This window comes from Eptatretus burgeri, chromosome 13 (genome assembly GCF_056783735.1).
Source record: "Eptatretus burgeri isolate ZD-2024b chromosome 13, Ebu_testis_v1, whole genome shotgun sequence".
Lineage (NCBI taxonomy): Eukaryota > Metazoa > Chordata > Myxini > Myxiniformes > Myxinidae > Eptatretus > Eptatretus burgeri.
The window spans coordinates 59,118,222-59,142,651 of NC_140973.1; the positions used below are offsets into that span (position 1 = coordinate 59,118,222).

At 40.4% G+C, this 24,430-nt stretch overlaps 1 protein-coding gene across 11 annotated transcripts in view; it reads left to right on the forward strand.

The window, feature by feature from the left end:
* Positions 1-24,430, forward strand: part of ARAP1 (ArfGAP with RhoGAP domain, ankyrin repeat and PH domain 1) — a 187,933-nt gene that overhangs the window by 136,177 nt on the left and 27,326 nt on the right. For 9 of the 11 annotated variants that reach the window (XM_085852622.1, XM_085852623.1, XM_085852620.1 and 6 more), the window contains 7 exons: positions 895-1,054; positions 6,166-6,294; positions 7,026-7,170; positions 7,361-7,469; positions 11,239-11,437; positions 22,797-22,860; positions 24,163-24,326. In XM_085852622.1, the coding sequence (XP_085708748.1) occupies positions 895-1,054; positions 6,166-6,294; positions 7,026-7,170; positions 7,361-7,469; positions 11,239-11,437; positions 22,797-22,860; positions 24,163-24,326 (970 nt within the window). The remainder of the gene's footprint in view (positions 1-894; positions 1,055-6,165; positions 6,295-7,025; positions 7,171-7,360; positions 7,470-11,238; positions 11,438-22,796; positions 22,861-24,162; positions 24,327-24,430) is intronic. The other 2 variants (XM_085852625.1, XM_085852621.1) reach the window with 1 other exon arrangement.

A 24,430-nucleotide genomic window follows, 5' to 3' on the forward strand; every position in this document is an offset into this window, starting at 1 on the left:
TTCACTGCTGGTTATACAGAGTTGAAATTTGTTTCTTAAAATAGGATTGTCCACCAAAAGTGCCGTTCGTCATCACACAATTACCCCACCAGCTCGAAGTGAAAAGAGGGGTTAAACAATTGGTTCACTTTGTCTGTCTCTCTGTCCACAAAGATCAGTTTATGATCGAGGAAGAACTTATTTTCAATTGAATGTTATATTTTGAACACGAATTGGAAAACGAACTTGGAGTTTCGCAGTACTTTGGATCTAAATTTGTTCTGATCACACATGCGTAGAGAGGAGCGAGATAATTTTTTTTCACTCTTTCCACCTGTCTGGCAGTCAAACAAAATTTAAAATCATTCCAAGCAGGAAACTTCCTGTTTTTAAGGATATCGTAAAGGACACAAACAAGAGGCACAAATAACTCAAGGAACATGTTAAATAAGATGATGCTGCATCAACGGCGGTGAAATTCTGATAAAAAAAATGTTCTTCAATGATTATAAGTTTTATTTTATTTGAATTGAATTATATGCAGTAATTGAACACTGCAGAACACAGATCGCCTTCTTTTTGCTTTCAAAAACCTTCCGTTTTGCAGTACCTTCACTTGGAAAAATATTATGGCATTTTACATCAACTCGACAAATCAAATTTCCTGCTCGCAGATCCCACCCATGTCCTTTATTTCTAAAGACTGTATGGGGTAAGGTGTTCTATGAACTCTCAAATTCATTATTAAAATGGGACTCCATTGTATTACATTCAAATATCTTGTTGTAAGATGTTATCTCTGAATTTTGCTTTGCATCTCCCGATGTGCTCTTGCATGTCAAATGACGAATATATCACGACAAAGGCAAACTGTGTATAAACTAGAAATTACAGAAAATGTCATGCTCTCTGCAGGCACTGTGCACCTCGGTGATGACGTCAGACTTGCTGGAGACCATGGCTCTAGTCTTCTGTGGCGCTGACTTATCGGAACTGCCCGAAGACCCCTTAAAGCTGGCAGAACAAGCTGGCCAGCAGCTGCAACTGCAGTTCTTGCAACACAACCACCACTTAGGTAACCTACCAGTCCTTTCTTCTTGCCTCTGTTTCCTTTCATTACTTCGTTTTTTGAAGTCTTTATTCTCATTGTGGGTTTATCGTCTTTAGCATTTGAGTGAAGATTTCCCATCTATTTTTTTTTTCTCTGAATTTTCTTGTTTGTAATATTCTTTGTTCTCTTTCTTCTGGAGGACCAATACAAGGCCCATATTTGACACCTTCCTTTCATAACTCATCCAAGTATTTCATGTTAATCCCTGTCTGACCACATTCTTCACTCCACCACATTTCCATCCTTCACCTTACTTCATGAATTTTTTGTCGTGTTTTATACATCCTTGTGTGCATTTGCTGTTATTACCTTCACCACCGAAGGTGGACAGACATTATGTTTTCACCACTGTCTGTCTGTCTGTCTGTTTGTCTATGAGCAGGATATCTCAAAAAATTGTGGACATATTGGGACGAATCTTTTTGGACAGGTTTGGTATGTGACAAGGATGAATTGATTAGATTTTGGTTAAGATCCGGAACGAGATCTGGATACGACAATTTTCTAAGAGATTCTTCACCATTGAGAGATGGGGCTCGAAACAATAAATAGCACTATATCTCAGAAAGTTGTGAACAGATTCAGATGAACCTGGAGGGACAGGTTAGGTGTGTGACAAGGACGAATTGATTTGATTTTGGTGAAGATCCAAGTCTGGATACGAGAACTTAAAATTTTTTAAAGTGATTCTTCACCATTGAGAGATAGTGCCAAAAACGATACACGGCATGATATTTCAAAAAGTTGAGGACGACTTATGAGAAAACTTGGTGAATGAGTTGGTTCGGTGACAAGAACAAGCCAATTCGTTTTGTTTCAGGTCTGAATCCAGATCTGGCTTATATATTAGTTGGATAGAAAATGTAAACTGTTCAGCCTGACGGAGGTATGCACTCTGCCGAGTGGCGTTCTTGTTACCCTCGTCAAAGGAGAGGAGATTGCATTTGGGACCGTTTGTTTGTTTGTTTGTCTGTCTGTTTGTCTGTCTGTCTGTTTGTCCGCACAGAACTTTCATGTTTTTCTTTGCAACCACTTGTCAGATTGAGACGAAATTTTCACCATCGGTGCAACTACTCATGTGGAATGTTTTAATCATAATTATGATGTCATAGGTCATGTGGTGTAAGCAGTCATGTGGTGTAAGCCTGGTGTTGGCGCAGTGGTTAGGGCAGCGGATTGGGATCCAAAAGGTCCTGAGTTCAAGCCCCGTTGGGCCACTGAATTAATACACCAGGGGGGTTGACTCAGTCTGTCATCCTTCCGAGGTCGGCAAAATGAGTACCAGTATACTGGGCCAGTGTATACCCTGGTTAAAATAGGTGTACCATGTCCTTGTGTCGTAAGAGGCGACCAGGGTTGCGTCAGGAAGGGCATCCGGCGTAAAACGTGCCAAATCACGATGCGGTTCATACGGATGATCCGCTGTGGCGACCCCAAACGGGAGCAGCCTAAAGAAGAAGAAGAAGAAGAATCTTTATTAAAATTAACTTTGGGAAAAAAATAATTGAATAAATAAATACTTCTAGTCATGATCTCCTGGCATGAATCATTCCCCATGAAAAAACCGGAAACAAAAAAGCGGAAGCAAAATGGTCATAACCAATGACATGGATTCCAAATTGCCAGGGTATTGTGTTGTTTTTGTTGTTTCCTATTCCCTCATGTGCACACGTTAAGTAATATTCACAAGATAGAAATAAAACCCAATCGTGTTTATACACCGCACAGCGTTTAACAACAACCGGAAGCAAAAAGTCATAGCTAACGACAGGGATTCATAATTGCCAGGGTAAATAATAAAAATGACCGTTTTACAGCCATTTTTCCCTGCTGTGCAGGGGTTTGGCTTTTTCTTGAGGCAATGTTTTATGGCCGGATGCCCTTCCTGACGCCAACCCTGGTCGCCTCTTACGACACACAGGGATATGGTACACCTATTCTAACCGGGGCATACACCGGGACCAGTACACTGGCACTCATTTCGCCGACCTCGGAAGGATGACAGGCTGAGTCAACCCCCTGGTGTTAATTCAGCAGCCAACGGGGCTTGAACTCAGGACCCTTGGATCCCAAGCCGCCACCCTAACCACTAAGCCAACACCAGGCTTAATTGCCAGGGTATTGTGTTGTTTTTGTTGTTGTTGTTGTTGTTGTTTCCTACTCTCTCATGTGCACGCGTTAAGTATTAAGCTCACTTCGTTCGCAATTATACTGCCTATTTTGTATTTTAAATTATTCTCATTGAAGAGCCCTGTTGAGAACCATTTTCCTCTCATTTGCCTTCTTCCTTCCTCCCACCTTCACACCTCATCATAACCATTTTATTTTGGTTTACTCTTTATTTTGTAATTTTATTTCCAGTTATTGTTCAGTGTATTTGTCATCTCTGTTTTTATCTATATGTTATGAGTCGATCTTCCTCAACTGCATGCATCCTATACTTCCTCCTATATTTTCTCTTTTATCCTTTTATTCTTCTCCCTCCACCCACCCTCCTCATCTTTTCTTTCATCATCTTTTCATATTTTCTTACTTTATCCTTTTCTTACTCCATCATTCACTTGCTATTTATTTTCCTTTAGTAAAATAATGGAGAACACCTTTGCAGGAGTTTCATGGGAAACCTGTAGATTATACCACTGGGGAACAAATTTTTTCTTATTATCTGTTGCATGAGATTTTTCAACTGATTCTATGTATTTTTTCAACGCTGATTTCAAATATGAAATCGGTTTTCCTCTGCATGCTCTAATTTTCATGCAATTTGAAACTTGCGATTTTCGCAAAAAAGGACACCCATTGCTATTTGCACTCAGGATAACTTGAGAACTAGGGGTGCGATTTCGGACTTTAGTGGAAATACACGATGCCTAAACTGCTAAATAACTATAGACCGTATTCGTTTTGCTGTTAACGATTTGCTCACGATTTATGTCACATCAATTTTTTTATCTTTATTGATATTTATTTATCTTTATTGATATATATTCTTTAACTTTATGTTTTTCTTTGTTCAGATCTGATCATGGCTTCTGCAATAAGACATAAATGTGTAAATAATCCTGATGCATTCTGCTATGTATGTGGCTGCTACACACTACTTCGTCAAAAGCGCAATATAACATAGTTTGTAAGGCGTGCCTATAAAGCCTATTTTGATGTTCCCCTTGGCGACCAAGACAAGAAATGGGCTCCTCATATTGTATGTCATAATTGTGAGGAAATGCTTCGTGACTGGACAAAAGGAAAACGAAAGGGTCTGCCTTTTGGAGTTCCCATGGTTTGGTGAGAACCCAAGGACCACGTAACTGACTGCTATTTTTGCCTGGTCAACACAAAGGGTGTCGGCAAGAAAAACCGGCAAAAGATCTCCTATCCCTGTATTCCCTCAGCAATTCGACATACTCCGCACTCTGAGGAACTCCCCGTTCCAGTCTTTAATGGTTTTGTCCTATCTGAAGATGAAGGCAGTGAACATGATCAGCAAGAGCATGAGGGTCATGATGACGGACTTCAAGAAATGGTTTCAGAATCCAAAGCCTCCTCATCTGATACCAAACAGTCCTCAGCCGCTCAGCAGTTGAGCCAACCGGAATTGAATGACTTGGTGCATGATTTGTGGCTCTCCAAGAAAGCAGCTGAGGTATTAGCCTCCAGGCTGCAAGAAAAAAAAAATCTACTTGACCACTCTGCAAACGTTTCATATTTCCGAAAGCGGGACCAGATCTTTGTCGCCGTTTTCTCAGAAGACAAGCAGTTTGTTTACTGCCACGATATCCCAGGTCTTCTCAGGCAATTAAGGTGTTACTTCGTATAATCCAACAGAATGGCGATTATTTCTGGATACCTCTAAGCGCAGCCTCAAGTGTATTCTCTTGCACAATGGCAATGTTTATGGAGCGGTTCCAGTTGGTCACTCAGTGCATTTGCGAGAAGAACATAATGACTTAAAAATGGTCATTGACTTACTCAAATATCACGAGCACAACTGGATCATTTGTGTGGACCTGAAAATTGTCAACGTTCTCCTTGGTCAACAGAAAGGCTTCACAAAGTTTCCATGCCATCTCTGCATGTGGGACAGCCGAGCTCGAGAGAAACACTGGATCCAGAAGGAGTGGCCCATCCGTGAAACTCTGGACGCAGACATGCCAAACATTGTGAATGACCCAATCGTCAGCCGAGAGAAGATCATTTTCCCCCCACTCCATATCAAGCTCGGCTTGATGAAACAGTTCGTGAAGGCATTGAGTGCCGATGGTGAATGTTTTCAACATATAGTTTCTGCTTTTCCTGCTTTGTCTTTCGAGAAGATTAAAGCAGGTGTGTTCGATGGACCTCAAATTCATGCCCTTGTACGTGATGAGGAATTTGTAGGGAAGATGAATGACAAGGAGAAGACAGCGTGGCTGTCTTTCGTCGCAGTTATACAAAACTTTCTTGGTAACAAAAAGGCAGATAACTATGAGTTTCTGGTTTCAAGAATGCTGTTGGCTTTTCGCGATCTTGGGTGCAACATGAGTGTCAAGCTCCATTTCCTGAATAGTCACCTTGATCAATTCCCTGAGAACCTTGGGGCTGTAAGTGAGGAACAGGGAGAGCGCTTCCATCAGGACCTAATGACGATGGAAGAGCGCCACCAAGGGCGATGGGACAAAATATGAAGGCAGACGACTGCTGGAGCATCAAACGAGATTGCCCTGTGGAAGTCCACAAACGCAAGAACAACAAGCGCAAATTCTTGCCTGAATAGGACCTATTTGAACTTTGCATTCCATCCTTATCAATTGTTCTGAATCACCTATCGTCTTTATGTCGAAATATATGTTAATTTAAATTTGCTTTTAATTCAAATTGTAACTTAATAAATAAATGTTGATAATGGTGGATTGCAAAAAATCGAGCTTACAGAGAGAAACTAACTTCAGATTTGAATTCCGCACACTCAAATTAGGTAAGATCAATTGCTGGTATCAATGCAACAAAAACTTTGTTCCACAGTGTGATAACTCTAAAAATGAGCCCCTCCCCTCATCACCCCTCCTTTTCAGATAATTCTGTTACTCCTGTTTCAGCAGATTGGCTGAGAGCACACGAAACTAAAGTACCTGGACTGGCAGGCCAGAGATTCCCATCATGTGCTGGTACTCTTTACAAGACACCTTCGAGCAGCAAGGCAGTACTGGACAGGAAGGGTCGAGATGGTACGGCAGTTAACCACATACGGTTTCATGGCAAAGGGGAATTTGTTTCACGAATGCTTCTGTCAATCACTCATATTGTTTTACCTTGTCATGGGTCACCAGGTTTGTTTTTTAGATCTGTTTAATTACCATCTTATTTGATCTTAATTGTACTTTGTTACCCACATTTGGAATGCACACCCACCGCTGAGCTGTACAGCCTGGGTGCAAATCTTGGCCCAGCTATAAACTCTCATGCCGGTGTTTCGCAGGCAGGAAGAGGCATCAACGTGTGTGCCGTCCATCTGATGTACGTAAAGCAGCAGGACCCATCTGCAAGCATTAGTTGGTAGATGCTAAAGATCCCACGGAAAGTCGGCGAGTTATCGCCGCCACCCTGGCCAAATTTCAAATTCCTACTCTAGCCTACAGGGGGCACTGCATCAGCAGTACAACTTTGCCTCCAGCAAATGATGCGACCCACAGCCATGCACTGCATATGAAAGAAAAAGAAGAAATCCACATTTGTTTGCGCAACATCTGCACAAAGCTCGTTTCAGGGATTTGTTGAATATCACCCACATGCAGAATGGCAATACTGGCAGTTAATCCAAGGAAAGCACTTTTCTTATGCCGTACACACCACACATCTGACCCACACCGCATGTGCCTTTCTACTTTATTGCAATCCTTCTCCACTTTTCACTCAGTGCTCATCTGGTGGGTGACTGAGGTGTTTCATTCTTTTATAGACTTCTGCCGCCGGCGTTGTGTGCTTGAGGGTGGTACTTTGAGTTACTTTGAAGGAGAGCGAACCATACAGCCGAGCGGGCGCATCTACATGCGTGATGTCTGCTGTCTTAGCGTGACGCGTCCTGGCTCGTTGAACCAACATGGGTAAGTGAAAGTACCTGCAGTGTTAGCATGAGGTATCTGGCACCATATTTGTGCTGGTTGATGGTTGTTGAATCACATCAATGACATCATATGTCTCAACTTATTTATTTTGGTGGTTATGTCTGAATAAAAACTTGAAATTAAAAACTCACAAATATTAATGTTTTTTTTGTTTGTTTTTTTAATGCAGCTTTGAATTCACAATGGAATTGTGTTGCGTGGGAGAATCAGAACGAGTGTATTTGTTTGGGACAAACAAGGAGGACGTTTTTCGAGAGTGGACACTAAAACTGGCTCAGGTACGTCTTCCAAAACAAAACATTAATTTACTTTCAGCGGAAATGGATTACTTATCGTATCCTTGCTATATAGTACAATTTGCCCTCAAAGTGCATATCTCATCCTCTTATTGTACTCATAACCCTTTAACAAACAACCTATGCAGCTCAGGGCCTTGTGGCGAAGCCTCCGCCTCTTACTCAACACAATCTCACTGAAAGGTCACGAGGTCCAGAGACAAACAAACACCGCCCTGACAGGTCCAGAGACAAACACCGTCTTGACATAAACATTGCCTGGACATGTCCTGAGACAGAGCAACAGAGAGAAAGAGAGAGATGTGCGGGAGGATGCTGCACTGTATTAGGAGGGGGTGGAGTGAGGATGGGACAGAGAGAGGGGTGGAGATTGGGGAGTTAGTAGAGAGAAAGTGTTTTGCTTTATGAACAAGACATATATATATATACATATATATATATACATATATATACACATATATATATATATATATATACATATACATATATATATATATATATATATATATATATATATATATATATATATATATATATATATATATATATATATATATATATATATATATATATATATATATATATATATATATATATATATACATATATATATATACATATATATACATATATATATATATATATATATACATATATATACATATATATATATATATATATATATACATATATATACATATATATATATATATATATATACATATATATATATATATATACATATATATATATATATATATATATATATATATATATATATATATATATACATATATATATATATATATATATATATATATATATATATATATATATATATATATATATATATATATATATATATATATATATATATATATATATATATATATATATATATATATATATATATATATATATATATATATATATATATATATATATATATATATATATATATATATATATATATATATATATATATATATATATATATATATATATATATATATATATATATATATATATATATATATATATATATATATATATATATATATATATATATATATATATATATATATATATATATATATATATATATATATATATATATATATATATATATATATATATATATATATATATATATATATATATATATATATATATATATATATATATATATATATATATATATATATATATATATATATATATATATATATATATATATATATATATATATATATATATATATATATATATATATATATATATATATATATATATATATATATATATATATATATATATATATATATATATATATATATATATATATATATATATATATATATATATATATATATATATATATATATATGTATATATATATGTATATGTATATATATATATATGTATATGTATATATATATATATATATGTATATATGTGTGTATATGTATATATATATATATATATATATATATATATATATATATATGTATATGTATATATATATATATATATATATATATATATATATATATATATATATATATATGTTGAAGTCAGTGCGATTGAAGTCAGTGCGACCCAGGTTGAAGTCAGTGCGATTTCCAACTACAATCCATCCATCTATCTATCCATTGGTACCATACTCTGTGCAGAGCGTTGGTGCTGCTTCGGCAGTCTCCTTGGCTGTTGGGTACAATACTGGACGGGTCGCACGCTGACACAGGATACCGGCAAGCTGACACTCAACTACAATACTTACTGTACACAGCCCAGAAACCTTGAGTTGCTTTCACCCTTGTTTTGTGGGAATTTCAACAAACAAATTTTAAAAACAACATTCCTTTATTAATGTTTCAAGGAGATGTGCCTCAATAATAATGTCTCTAAACAGCTGGCAATCATGTGACGGGAGGAAAAAATTTGGCTCGGAAATTTATAAAACATGTGAATACGGCAAACAGCTCTGAAATAGGATGTATATCAATTATATTTTGCTTTTATACTCACAAAGAGAAACCATATAACCTTTGTAAAGCACATCTGATTCATATAAAATAGCCAATTGCTTTCGAAACAGTCATGAGGACAAAGGAAAATGTGATCGCTCATACGCTGCTGAGGTTAAAAATTAAAATCTCCACCACCCATCATCATCGTAAGATTCTGGATGAAACTTTGCCACCACGGCACCCATAACCAACCATGCTGGCATGCACACGCACACACGGAGAGTCCCTTTACACATGCAAATCTACCCATATGGACCTCTTCTTTGTCACAACTGCTGACTGTACACCCCGATCAGAAAACAAACTGTACTGCTGTCGACTGTTGGGCATGCAGCAAGTGGCTTAAGCACTCAAGCAAGCACTCCAATGAAATGGTTGATAAGGAATGGCTGGCTTGGCAAGGGATAGAAAGTTGTTTGTTAATGGCACGTACTCACGAAAAACGAAACATCACCAATTTTAACATACATTATAAGATTTCACTCCAGATTTCAAATTATTTAGTCCACCTGATTCGATCTTCTAAACTCAAAAAAAAATTATATTATGTACTTGAATTAGTCTGTGAGAGTAGATCATGGAAAATCACATCATGTAATGTGTGAAATTCCTCCAAGCTCCTAATTTGAAAACTATAGCCATTACAAAAGCGATGTATGCAGCGATTCGTCGGTAAGAAGATGAGGCATTCAATGATATCATTGAGAAAAGTGGGGAAAAAACCATTTTGAGTGCTTTATCGTGAGTAAACCGTTGCGGCCTGTTCCAACTCAAGGCAGCATTGTTGAGCAGGCCAAACAAAATGGTGAATGAAGACCCGAGCGAGGTAATCGAGGATGCGCCTGATAAAGGATATAATTAAATAAGGTTGTTAATTATCTTCAAAAGGGGTGATTTCATGAACCCAAACACACAGTTTTCACTCTTGCACTTCTTTGGAGTTCCCTTAATATGCATGCAAAGTTTCAGACTGGTAGGTTTCATGGTTTTGGAGGACACATGCACACACTGACTGACTCATGCACACATTGACATGCACATACATGCACACATTGACACTCTGACATTTATTAGTATAGATGACCTCATATGTTGACTCCCTGCCATCCCCTCGCAAATGTGCTGCTTAATACAGATGTCCTGGATAGGGAATCACCCCCTAAACCGAGTGGAAAATCATCTTAACATTCATAGTTATTGTTTCTTCCATCCTCTTTGTTATCTGACTTGGCACAAGATTGATTGTCTGCATAAACATTAAAGCAGAAATCCACTTGATTATTGGTATTGGTTACCAACACCATAATATTATACAATTCCCTCAAAAATAATTAATGTAGATTCATGACCTTTCCTGTTATAAACAAAAGTCCAGCTCAAGTCCGAACCTCTCTTGTAAATGTTTGGTCCTTTTTTTTGGATACATTTAGAAATGTACATTTGTCTGTCTTTACCTTTGGCTTCACTCATCCGACATCAGTTTGAAATTGCCAACTCACCAATTTCATTTCATTCATTTTGCTCATTTATCCTCGCCTGATCACAATTCCAGAGAATTCTTAATTTTGGCCTTCCACTAATTTCATTGTTTCTATTGGAGGGAAACAATATAATCATTTTACCAGTTTCTTCCTGATAGTGTGTACTTTTTGTTTTCCTTTCGATTTGCAAATATTCTTGTTTATTTCTTGCGGTCACCTCCATTCTCTCCCATCCCACAGTCCTTTGTGCCACAGAATGTGGCCGCACAACTTCACAGGCACCTTGACCGTGTCGGGTGCTTGCGTTATAAGGACGGCTATGCTTGTGAAGCATGGCGTCTCGGCTGGTTCATGCTGGAGGGAAGCCAGTTGCAATTCTACCCTTCGGATCCTGCTGCTGAACTTGAACACATCAATCTCCACAAACTTCAGGAACTTGGTGAGTATTGAGCTGTACGGGGGTGATTTTAACAGTAATTAATCCTACCTCATCCAAGCCTGGTGTTGGCTTAGTGGTTAGGGTGGCGGCTTTGGATCCAAGGGTCCTGAGTTCAAGCCCCGTTGGCTGCTGAATTAACACCAGGGGGTTGACTCAGCCTGTCATCCTTCTGAGGTCGGCGAAATGAGTGCCAGCGTACTGGTCCCGGTGTATGCCCCGGTTAGAATAGGTGTATCATATCCCTATGTGTCGTAAGAGGCGACCAGGGTTGGCGTCAGGAAGGGCATCCGGCCATAAAACATTGCCTCAAGAAAAAGCCAAACCCCTGCACAGCAGGGAAAAATGGCTGTAAAAACGGTCAATATATATTAATCCTACCTCATCCCTTTCCCCTTCTGGAGAGGCTTGATGGTGAGTGAATAAAGCCTTGTTGTATTGCCCTCACGGTTGTGACATCCTCGGGCAGCTCAGGAGAATTTTCCATATCCTGTAATGGAGTGGTGACTTTTCAAGGATTGCTTCTAAACCACAAAAACTGAACTTCATGACTTGCTGTGAGCAGTCCAATGCTCTTTCAAGAGTGTGGACCTCTACCACCTCCTCCCCTTCTCGACAATATCAAAGACATTCTCATTCTGAATGTATTTTACTTACCGGAGCTTCTTTCATTTGTGCCATGTTTTACCACATACCACCTGTTATCATCAATGCCTTCTGTCTATAACTTCACCAACTTGGTCTGAGCACTGCACCAGCAGCAGAAGCAAAGCACCATTACACAAGGATTTACGAAATTATTGGTTTTAACATATCTCGCTCACTCTCTCAAGGGAACCCATGTGATATTCCCATTATCACTTGGATGCCTCTGATCTGAACCATTCCCTCTTTTACTAGAAAATAGCTCCTCATGCTTAATACATTGCCTTGATATATTATAGTCCTGGGAGTGGGAGGTTTTGCCCAATTCACTCTATTTACAAGATATTAGTCCCATCATTATCGATAATAAGTGTGTGCGTGCTTCCGTACGTGTCTCATCTCTAACTCAAAAACCATGAAACCTCGTGGCCCTAACCTGTGCATGCATACTCAGGGAATTCTAAGGGAGTGCATTAATGAAAATGGGGTGTTTGGGTTAATTTAAACATCCCTTTTGAAGATAATTAACGGCCTTATTTAATTACCCTTTATCAAGGCTCATCCTTGGTCACCTCGCTGTCCCTTGTTGGGCTCTTAATTCACCATTTTTTTGGCTTGCTCAACAATGCCTTGACTTGGAACAGGCTGCAATGATTTCTTAATTATAAAGTTGTTTTTCTTTCTTCACTTTCCTCACTTATATCATTGCCTGATCATCATACCTACAAATTGCTGGATACATTGCAATGCATATAAACGTCTACAGATGCCAGCATTCGTGGCTTTATTTCATTTCTGCACGTGCCATAACCTCAAGAATCTCTTAAACTGAACCAAATTACAAAATTTAACTTTGTTATTGACTTCAGCAGAAATTCCGACTGCTAAAAAAAAAGCGTTCAATTTGACATTGCATGACATTCCAGGCGTTTCCAGCTGCATGGTGTTTATATGACCAATCGGCGATTGTTAATCACTTGCCAAGCCTGCCATTCCTTGTCAAATGTTTTGGTGAAGTGCTTGCTTGACTACATAAGCCATTTGGTGAGAACTCGACAATATTTGCAGTCACGGAATGTTGTACATCGATCGACTTGTACAAAGTTCGGGGCCCACTCGCTTGCGTTTGGCCCTGCATTATCATGCCACTGCATCGGGTGGTGGCTGGCTCACTGAAAATGTGCAATTTTATTTTACACCACGTTTCCCCCTTTTTTCAATCTTCTTTCATTATACGACTCATCACTTCAGCATAGATTGATACATGTAATAAAAAATTAAACATTTTGTTTTTAAAACTTCTTTCAACCATTTCGTTGGAGTGCTTGCTTAATTGGTTAGGTGGTGAAGCTACTTGGTAAGCGCTCTTCAAGCTTCAATGGTGATACCATGGTTCTCCATGGTTCTCAAGTTGTCCATGGGGACATTTTAGGCCATGGGCAAGATTGCGCCACCGTGCACCCCCCCCCCAACCTCCCACAAAACTATGTTTTTTTGAAGTGTCTGGATATGCTGAAAAAGAATTTGAATGTTAACATTGAAAATATTGGGATGCACTACCTGTATCAGCCTCATGAAAAGTGGTACCCTCAAAAATGAATTTTCGTCATTTGCGCCAAAAGCGATTTCCGGACCCAATCAGAATGGCTCCCAGACGACCCATCACACCATCAGACTACACATATTATGGCTTATATGAAACATAATCTCATGCTGGTTCTATGTATGTGTTTAAAATTAATATATCCAAGAGCTTATATAACATGTTGAGTACATGTACTCATGTACTGTATCGTCTTATTAACCGTTCATTACTGTGTTGTAGAAGTTTCAATAAAGCTTATTTTTAAGACTTTTTTTTTTCTTCTGCCAAATAGTCCAGAATAAGAATATGACCTCATTTGTTATCTATATATATATATCGTTTCCAAATACAATTTAATCCAGATAACATGAACACACATGATGTTATCACACTATAAACAACAGAACGGTATTCACAAAATCAAAAGCGGGGTTGGGTTTTAAAAATAAAATAAATTGCTGAGAACATTATTCATGTTAATATTGCTGGTATATTCTTTCCCACTCTCAATAATATAGTAATGTATTTTACAATACATATAAATGTGCTGCATTCATACTTATTTCCCAAATTCTGATTACAAACAATGATTGAAACCAACATTATATTTACATATAGTAGGTAATAACAGTCTGTAACATTGTTCCTTTTACCAAGCGATAACACAGTATATCTTTCATATACATATTTCAAGATATTTCTGTTGATATATTATCATGATTATACAGTTTCATTGTATTCATCAGGTAAGTAACAATATCATGAGATTTTACTCTCATGCATTTCAATCAATGTCAACAGCTAATGGTTCAGCTACGTTCTTCAATCTTGGTCAGACTCCGAGCTGTCACCAGGTAAGTACTCCTGTTCCTCTGGGATGCTGTCATCGTCATCTGATTCATCACCTCCATCATCACTGGTGTTCACCGATTAAGCAATATCTGTCAACTGCTGTGGGAGAACACACCCCTCATACCAGAGAGGCTCCAGTTTTTGGTTGACAAGTGTCCAACCGTGTCCGTCACCAGCATCAGGGATATCAGGGTTTGCAATGTGGGCCTTCTTCCATATCCCAACCTGGTAGTTCACTCTCCTGATGTGCTGCTCCAGACTCTTTCTACATGTAGGATGAGTAGCCAGGTCAACATTACTTGAGTGGGTGAGATGATCAGTATCTTTGGCACACAGCTCACTCATTCTCAAGAATCGCAACTCATCGACACTTTGAACACGAGATCTTCCATACAAAGCACAAGTGAACTCATTGAGATTATCCATGAGGTCCCTCGAACGAAACATCCCACGTGTCTCCAAGCCTGACAAGAACTTCCACAAACTTTGGCATCCTTGAGAGGGTCTTCAATGGCTTCACTTTTCCGAACCCCTTGAAAGCACTCGTGGTATCACAACCACTGTAGGCATGAAGTGCCATCAATGCTGTCAAATGCCGTTGGGAATAGCCACGAGATATTTCACCGATATCGATGATCCTCTTCTTGTTTCCTGTGCCTGTGTCGAACATCATCTTTAGGTCTGTCATAAGTCAGAGCATAGTGCAGCAAGATGAAAAAATATGTCACTGTCTGGACTCTTCACCATAACATTGTAATGATTACTCCTGGCATATTCACAGGAGAGAATGACTGGAATCCGTTTCTTCTTGAGCAGACTTGAGACTCAAAACTTCTCTTCTGCATGTTGAGCGGCCATCTTCAGATGTCAGCAGATATGCTGATCCTACACAGGTGATGATCACTCGTCTCCCGTGCAGCTTTCTGGCACACGAATCTTGGCTCCAGAGTCGAATAAGCAGTGCAAGAAACTGTTGCTTGTTTTCATCATTGGCTCGGAACTGTTTCCAATCTGCAGGCCATTTGGTGTTTTCTCCCTTTATAATCAACTTTTCTCTACATCCTCTCCTCTGCCTTTCCATCGCCTTCACAGAGTTGGGCAGGGAGCTGTCTGTGCTGAACACAACATTGCCTGTCTTTGGCATCATGTCAAACACCTTGCTGCATATCTGGTTGAAGTTGCCTGGTACCTCCTTCAAGTAGTAGAAGTAGGCATTACCATCGAGAATGACGAGCGTCTCATCAGTGGATGGTAGGGCAGCATCGTCAACTTCTTTTGTCAGGTGGGTAAAGGACTTTGACTTATCAGTTTTGGCCAAGAAGCCATCAGCAGTGCCTATACTGTATGGTACAGGAGTCAGTGGATAAGTGAGGAGTTCCTTCAGGTCCAGTTGTAGGCCTTGCTGTTGGGACTTCATGAACAACTGGAAAGCAATGTTCCCTTGCTGCTGGTATTGGATGACTTTGTTCTTCGCTGTTGTGATTTTGCTCGTCTTGTTCATGTCAGCTGGGGTTTTCAGGTTGAGATGCTTGACTGGCTCAAAGAAGTCACGCCCTGTTTCCAAGCGTGTAGCAATGAAGGCATCTTTGGCATCCTTGCCTGCCTGTTCAGCTATCATAACATCTTTTTGGACTTCATCAGATGCAGCAGCACCAGAAGAGACAATAAGCAAGTGGTCTTTGCTTTCCACATCAAAGGGATTGAGGAAGCTTTCCACTGCTTCCATTGTTCTTGTCACTAACTTCTCACTCTTCAGGATCTCAGCTGGACGAAGTTCATGGTGCCTGGTTTCTGTTGCCGTTCCAGATAACATGTCAGCCATACTGAGGGTGGCATTGACGTACTGCGATCGAGCATGGGTTGTTCGTACCCAGTGTTGATAGGCATTATAATTTGTCAGAATTCCTGACATACCAGTAGCATTTCTGCCGGCACCACCATGAGATTTAGCATGCCGCATGAAGGTCTCTTCCATAGTTTTATCAACTGCGCATCGATTACCTGGAATGAAGGAACGTGCAACGCTTATAGCCCCTGTCCGTAGCAACTCTGTGGCTCCAGGATGAGATACTTCAACGTTTGCAATGAAGGTGGAGAAGTCGGTGAGATATCTGGCATAATTCTGACCTTCAAAGCTGAAAAACAGGTCTGCCATGAGGTGCAAACACTGTGCATACAGGAGGAAATCATTGTGTTTCACTGCATGGATGAGCGAGAGCACCAACCAGATGTGATCCATGTAAGATGTCCACACTGGTGCAGTCTTTCCCAGACGTCCAGCTTTCACACTCTCTCGAAACTGCTGATACCCCTCAATGTACTGCTGCATTGAAGGTTTCCTCAGAAGGGGTTTTCAGGAGTTCATCCAGAATCCTCTTTGATCCCTCTGGTAATCGAGTGAACACCTCTTCTTCTCCAGTACTTGTGAGGTATTGTGACAGGAGAAGTCTCTCAAGACACTCCAATATGATCTTATGACAGTGCAGTGCCCTATCATAGTGTTTACCAGAAAGGAAACTTGAAGAGAACCTGATGAAATCAGCCCTGCTTCCAGCAAGATATCTGAGAGACCTGATCCATTCATCTTCTTGCCAACCTTCTTCATGTATGCACAAGCCCGATGGAACATATCAATCAGGATGATGCGTTTGTTGTACTTAGCTTGGTTATTCCAAATTAGGGGATATGCTTTCATGCATACCCCCAGGTCAAAGGTTACAACAACATACTGTTGTTGGACTTCATTTCTGGCTTCTTCTGCATATCGGAGGCACTCCTTCACTGTCTTGTAGTCAGTAATGGGGCTTGGTATAACAGGATAATAGTCGATGGTTGTCAGACTTTGAGGGGCTCGTCCTGTCATGGTGATGAAACCTGTCCATCCTGGTAATTCTTGGTCAGATATGCTGCACTTTGTACGTATCAGCACCCACAGTAAGTGCTGCATGGTAGCATTATGAAGTGCCCTATCACTGCCAGGAATTACTCTTTGATGGATGGTCACTTGAGGACTTTTCCGCTGTGTAATATAGCAATCTGGAAGAGCTTCACTTGACCCCTGTTCACGAGAACGCTGTTTGGTGCCGCTCTTCCTTGCAGTGAACGGAATGTTTACATGAACTCCACCATGATCCTCTGGCTTGCCTTCTGTGTCCTGGAGCATGATGCCATGTGCAGTCTGGATTGAGACCATTCCAGTGAGGTTGTTCAGTAACTGGTTAAAATGATCAAATTCTGAGTGCAAAATGGAAGGGGCCCCTGGTGATCGAATGATTTGCATTGACAGCAGACTTGATGTTTCAACAACAGCCTGAGCAAGGGCAGTTTCCAACTCTAGTGAGAATGAGTAGTTTTCTGAGTGTCCCATTCGGTTCAGCAAGGTTATCAATTTTCGCTCCTGAAAAGGTGATGAAGTGTCATGCATATGAGCATATGCTTCGGGAATTTCCATTCCCCATTCGATGCTGCACGACAAATATCTTGCCCAATTGAATTCACGAGCCTGTGCACTTTCGATGTGTGAGGAGTTGGTTTGCCTGATATCAGGTAATTCAAAATTTTTTCCAATTGTGATGGAATTACAGCTGTCATGTTTCCAAGGTCCTGGGCAGATGGAGGCTATTTCAAGTCATCAGCTTTTGCGAAGCTCTCCAGAATCACTTGACATAGGTAATTTCCAACATCCTGGATCATGTCCCCAGAACCAAGTTCATATGCACATCGAACTGTGTCACTAATGTCACGGTGAGAGCTGAAGACAATGTAAGACTGGAAGTTGCCTCTTCTGTGTAGCGTGCAGAAGGCCAGTCTGTCCTTGTATTTGTCATGTTTCTCCAGCTCAGCTTTGAGATTTTCTCCACGAAATTTGGGATTGGGGAAGTTGGTGCATTTCAGGTGAGAGATATAAATTTCAGTTAGCTCTGACAGTTTCATCATATTCTTGCTGATGATGATATGCTTGTCGATTACTTGGCATACAGCACCAAACGCCTCACTGTGTGCCTCTGATAGTTTGATTTGTTGTTCCTTGTCTTCTATGCTTGTACGTCTCCATTTGTCTGCATTTTGTGTGTATTGGACCTTGCAGGATTTGTGGTATTTAGCTTCTGTAGCAAAAAAATCATGGCCTCTAATTCTGATCAGCAACTTCTCATCTAATTTGTCCTCAGCAGTTTTGAGGACCGTTCTCCATCCATCAAACTCAAACTGACTTAAGCCCTCAGTAGTCCATGTCCCTTTGACTTTCACTTTCTTCCGTTCCATCGAGTGGCAGAATATACAATCGGGTGAGAATAGTACCTTGTCGCCAGCTGAGCCCCTCCGACTTAATTTGGAACATGATGGATCATAATGACTGGAAAGTAGATTGAGATTCATAGTGAATCTTTGGTAACATTCTCTGTGATATCCATCACCTTCAGTTATGGTGTTTGGGATGAGGTCACAGGTAGCAGTCATTCAGTGAACAGATTCTTATGGCTGAGACAGTCTCCTGTCACGTACGTCCTTCAACCTGGCAAGTCTTTCATCGGATTCTGCACTTATTGATAATGCCACGAGAGGTCCATACTGAAGCCCAGGGATGTGTATGATGCACCTGATCTTTGGCCTTGTCCCTTGGCCTCCACTGCCACCATCCTTCGGGCGTTTGGTTGGGGGGGGCCTTCTTTCTCTTGACGTTCTGATGAGTGCAATGGGTCAGACATCACTGCATGGTTGCACTCAGCCTCTGTGAACCCGCAAATAGATAAGAAAGCCAACATTAAAAAAATTTAAATGTCATATTTGTGATTAAATTTAAAATTGATAGTTATTTTGCAATTCATAATTGACTTAAGTGATTGTCTTTGACCTAAAAGAGAAAACTTAACTACATATTTGATGTTAATGTCAAAATAAATGAATTGTATTTTAACTAACCTGTTGGCTTCAATGTAAATGATGGGAATAATTCTTAAGTAATCTGCAAATGAATATTTGTTGTTGAAGTTCGTTGAGGGGGAGGTGTCTGTACTACTGCTCCAATGGCCATATTCTGCACATTGAAAATATAATTATGTGGAGGAAAAAATTCACACAATACCAATTTCAATATGGATATCTTTGTTCATAAGAAATCAAGATTTCTCTTCAGCACAAAGTCATTTCTGTGTCAGGTATTGACCTCGATGGAGGCTCTGGTCATAGTTTACAAACACAATGAGATTAACCATATGTAATTTAGGATGTGATAACATTGTGGGTATCCAAGATATTGGACCCATTTTGGCATCAAGTGGAATGCAGTTGGCATTGGCATGTCACCTCATGGTTAATTCGCAGGATAGATAACAAGAAACAGGATAAAATAAGCTTTATTGAAAACTCTACAACACAGTAATGAACGGTTAATAAGACGATACAGTACATGAGTACATGTACTCAACATGTTATATAAGCTCTTGGATATATTAATTTTAAACACATACATAGAACCAGCATGAGATTATGTTTCATATAAGCCATAATATGTGTAGTCTGACGGTGTGATGGGTCGTCTGGAAGCCATTCTGATTGGGTACGGAAATGGCTTTTGGCGAAAATGACGAAAATTCATTTTTGAGGGTACCACTTTTCATGAGGCTGATACAGGTCGTGCATCCCAATATTTTCAATGTTAACATTCAAATTCGTATTCAGCATATCCAGACACTTCAAAAAAACATAGTTTTGTTGGGAGGTTGGGGGGGGGGGTGCACGGTGGCCCTATCTTGCCCATGGCCTATTTCCTGAGTTCGGAAGGCAAAATATATTCGATGATTACAATGAGTAAAAAATGTTTTCAGTTGTTACAAAGCAATGAATCGCTACATCATGGCAGGATAGCCATGAGGTATGCATGCTCACTCTAAGTGGTCTAGCCTGGGTTTGAATCCCAATCCAGCTATAAATTGTCATCCCAGTGTTTCACAAGCAGGGTGATTCATCAACGTGTGTCCCATCTCTCAGATGGACGTTAAACTGGACATCACATCTGCCGGAATCCCACCTCTCCTCTCCCCCTTCCTAGCTTCCCCCATTCTTGGCTCTCCCCTTCTTCACTTCCTCATTGCTCCCCCCTTCCCTCTCCTCCCTCTTTTCTCCCTCCACTTCCTCCCCTCTCTCCTCTCTCCCCTTCCTCCTCTATCCCACCCCTCCTGCCTCTCTTCCTCACCATTCCCCCCCCTCTCTCTCCCCCTCCCCTCTCTCTTCTCTCCCTCCCCTTCCTCCCCTTTCTCCTCCTTCCCCTTCCTTTTCTATCCTAGAGTCCCTTTATGGAGAGAGTAGCGACATAGAGGGTCTGGAAAAATCTAGTTACGTGATTGCTTGGAGCCATTTTAAGTCCATCGCGGACAGGATCGGACACACATCGGTCAGCGTTTTAACGTTCCTGCTGTATGCAGTGTTCTCATTCGTGTTTTACGATAAAATGACAGGTTGTTGCGCCTTTGGGTGCACAAATAGAACGGAGAAGGGATTTAAGATGTATAGATTTCCATCAGATGCTAAGAGATGGAAAATCTGGGAGAACAGAGTCAGTCATGTTAGATGGAAAGCAACTTCTTCGTCAGTTCTCTGCCAGATCAGTGTGATGGTGCTCATGGTCCCAGATGCGTATATTTGTGTGCTGAGAGTGAGACTGGCCTTTGCTTTGGCTTTCCAGGCTTGTTATCTATTGCTCGTGGATTAATTAGCACTTGAAGGGGAAGGCATCTTTATTTAAAATTAAGTTTGAGTTGGAGTCTTTGAGCAAGATTAATTAATATAGGGTCGAGATCATGTCTCCAAAGTCAGACTCAGACTCAAAGTCAAACTAAAGTCAAAACAAAGACGAATGAACGGAGAACGGATCCGGGGTAACACGGCCCATGGGCTAACATGGCACACTCTTCAAAGGCAGGGTTCGGGTCTACACTAACCCTAATTCTGACCCGAACCCTAAACCTGACCTTAAACCTAAATCTAACCCTAACCCTAACCCTAAACCCTAACCATAGCTTTCAAGAGTAGGTTTTTCGAAAGATTTAAAATCTATTGGTGTGGGTGTAGACTGCCAGATCTCAGGATACTAAACAGGTCGACACCCCTGAGAAGCATAGAAGGGAACCCATCTAACTTCTAAGTGTAGAATGGTCGGGACTGGCTTTTACCTTCGGGGGGGGGGGGGCATGAGGGGGGAGGGGCAGACATTGAATGTATGTATTTGTCTCTGTTGATTTGAATGTGTGAGGATATTAACTTGTGTTTGTGTGTGTGATTGTAAATATGTAATTTGGAGAGATGGAATGAGGGGGCTGGGTGGGGTGGGCGAATCTATTTTGGTGGGATTAATATACGATCGGCAACATGTAGTAAAGTTTAGATTAATAATTTAAATATGAAAATTAAACAACCACAAATATATCCCCACACACGATAAATAAGGTCAAACAACTGCAGAAATACAGAGATAACTCTTAACATTGTGTTGTACATGTACATGTATAAACAGGGAGGTGAGAGTTCGAGTCTCGCTCTCGCCTCCCTGAAATTAAAATGAGGCTGAAATAAGCAGCACGTGTTCTTGTCTAGTTCATTCCTTCTTTGTCATGGTTCTAAATGTCTGTGACTGTTAAATCACAAACAGTTCTGTGAATTTCTTCTTTGTCATATGACTCTTAGTTGTCATAAATCTTCTATTTTGTCATCTTCACATAATTCGTTCATTATCAACATGGAAAACACCTTCCCATCTCTCATACATCGAGAACATAATGGAATACACGGTTCAATGCACAAGCGCCATACGGCGGCTCCGCACGCGCACCGCACTGAATGGACTCAAAATGGCGTCAAATCGTTAGTTGTCGTGACTCTCTCTTTAAAGGGACTCTACTCTACTTTATCCTACCCCTCCCTCCTTCTCTCCAACCCCTTCATAATATTCCTGTCAGTGATGTGACGCTTTGTATTTGCGAGTTAAAATGAATTAACCCCTCAACAAAAGATATTCAACATAGCATGACAAGTTACTTCCACCATGGTGTTACTACAGGTGCAAAGATTACATTTAACCTTTCAGGAACACATTAAATGAGGATGAGGCTGACACTAGCTTCTACTCCCAAACCAACAGACTTGAACCCAACTCAGCAAGAAAATGTTTCTCCCCCCCCCCTCCCAATCGCAATGCCATGTTCTCTGGAAGGGCGAACTCAGGTGTGCAGCTTTTAGGTTGATACGTATTGTGGCACTAACAGTCGTTATGTCTCCTGTTTGCAGCTCTCGGGAGCCCTGTGGAACATAATGGCCAGAAGGAAGTGCTCATCCTGAGCGAAAAGAGACGGTAAAATTGGTCAAACTCAAGTTTTTGCTCATCCACTTATGTCTGTTTTACTTTCTTGTTCTAATTACTTCATTGGTTGTAGCCCGTGAGAGGTGGACACCGAGGAGTTGGATTGTCATTGACCACAGCCCCACATTCACTCCTTTTATGGCCCCAATCGTTCCCACCTGGAACACCTTTGGTGAAAGTCTTTGACGAACTGGCTAACTCGTCCTGACATTCAACTAAAGGTGATTTAGGTAGGAAAGTGTGATTTATTGAGGTTGCTGGCAATGACACACTTTGTAAAATGTACCATGGGATATTTAATGTCCATCAATGGCCAGTGCTGACAGACATGTCCAGCTTTAATGTCTTTCCGATGGATGGCGCACACAATGATGCCTCGCCCTGCACGCAGAACACCGGTATGACGCATTTTAACTGGGTCGATATTCAACCACGGGCCAGAAAGTGTAAAGGCCAGTGTGCAAACTTCTAAGCTCTCCACCCAACTCTCCTTGTATATCTTCGTTTATCTTTGAACCGTTCTCATCGTCAGAACCTCTCCCATATTTTTATTCCTCCGCAGTCAAAGGCCACAGTCAAGTTTTTTTGGTTGGCCGTGCAGCTTTCCATCTGTGGTTTTTTTTTTCTTACTACAATAATTTGAGAACTACACAGGGATTTCAACCAAACTTGGCACAAGTGAAGGCTTCAATAGAAAGATGAAGTGATTCAATTTTTGGCTTCATCACATGAAAAACGTCATGTGCCCTTTCAGAATAATTTTATGCACCATAACTTGAATTCAAGACATCTCATGTTATATAATAGGAGTTCCCTTACAAGGTACTTTGACGCAGGAGGAGACCATTAGACCCAACAAAGCCTGTGCTATTAATACCAACCTATGGTCGTTTCAACATCTAAAAAGGTTAGAGCATGGGCAGTGTCAAGCAAGGAAGCTGCATGTAACATTGTAAAAGTCTTTGGTATGACTCGGCCAGGGTTCGAACCACCGACCTCCCAGACTCAGAGCGGTCACTCTTACCATTACACCACAGAGGCTGGTGAATGTTGTCTCTCTTCTACTTATTTTTATTTTCTCTGTCACGCTGTCTCTCATCCGACGTTTAATTTTTCATGTGGCCTTTAATTGAGAGAAAACCGAATTGTGGGTTGACATCAAATGTGGAGAGAGGCAGGCATCTCCATCAACGTATGTGTCTGATTATATTTTCTAGTTATCGAATGCTTCGAGTAATCCAACCAGCAACTCCATAATGCAATTTTGTTTTGTTCTTTACGTACTCCCTGTAGGACGCTGTATGTGCAAGGCTGTGGCCGCATTGACTTCAGCAGCTGGCACACGGCTCTGCGGCAGGCCGCAGCTGCGCACGGACGGTCACTCGCTCGGCAGCACCTCACGGATGAAGACGTTCCCATTGCTGTGGACAAGTGCATCGACTTTGTCACGCGGAATGGTGCATAAAAGTCTCCTTGAGAGACAATTGTTATTTTAAACCTCATTACTGATAACCACATTGTTACCCTTTTCCCAGGCAATGCATTTTTTTCATTTTGTAAG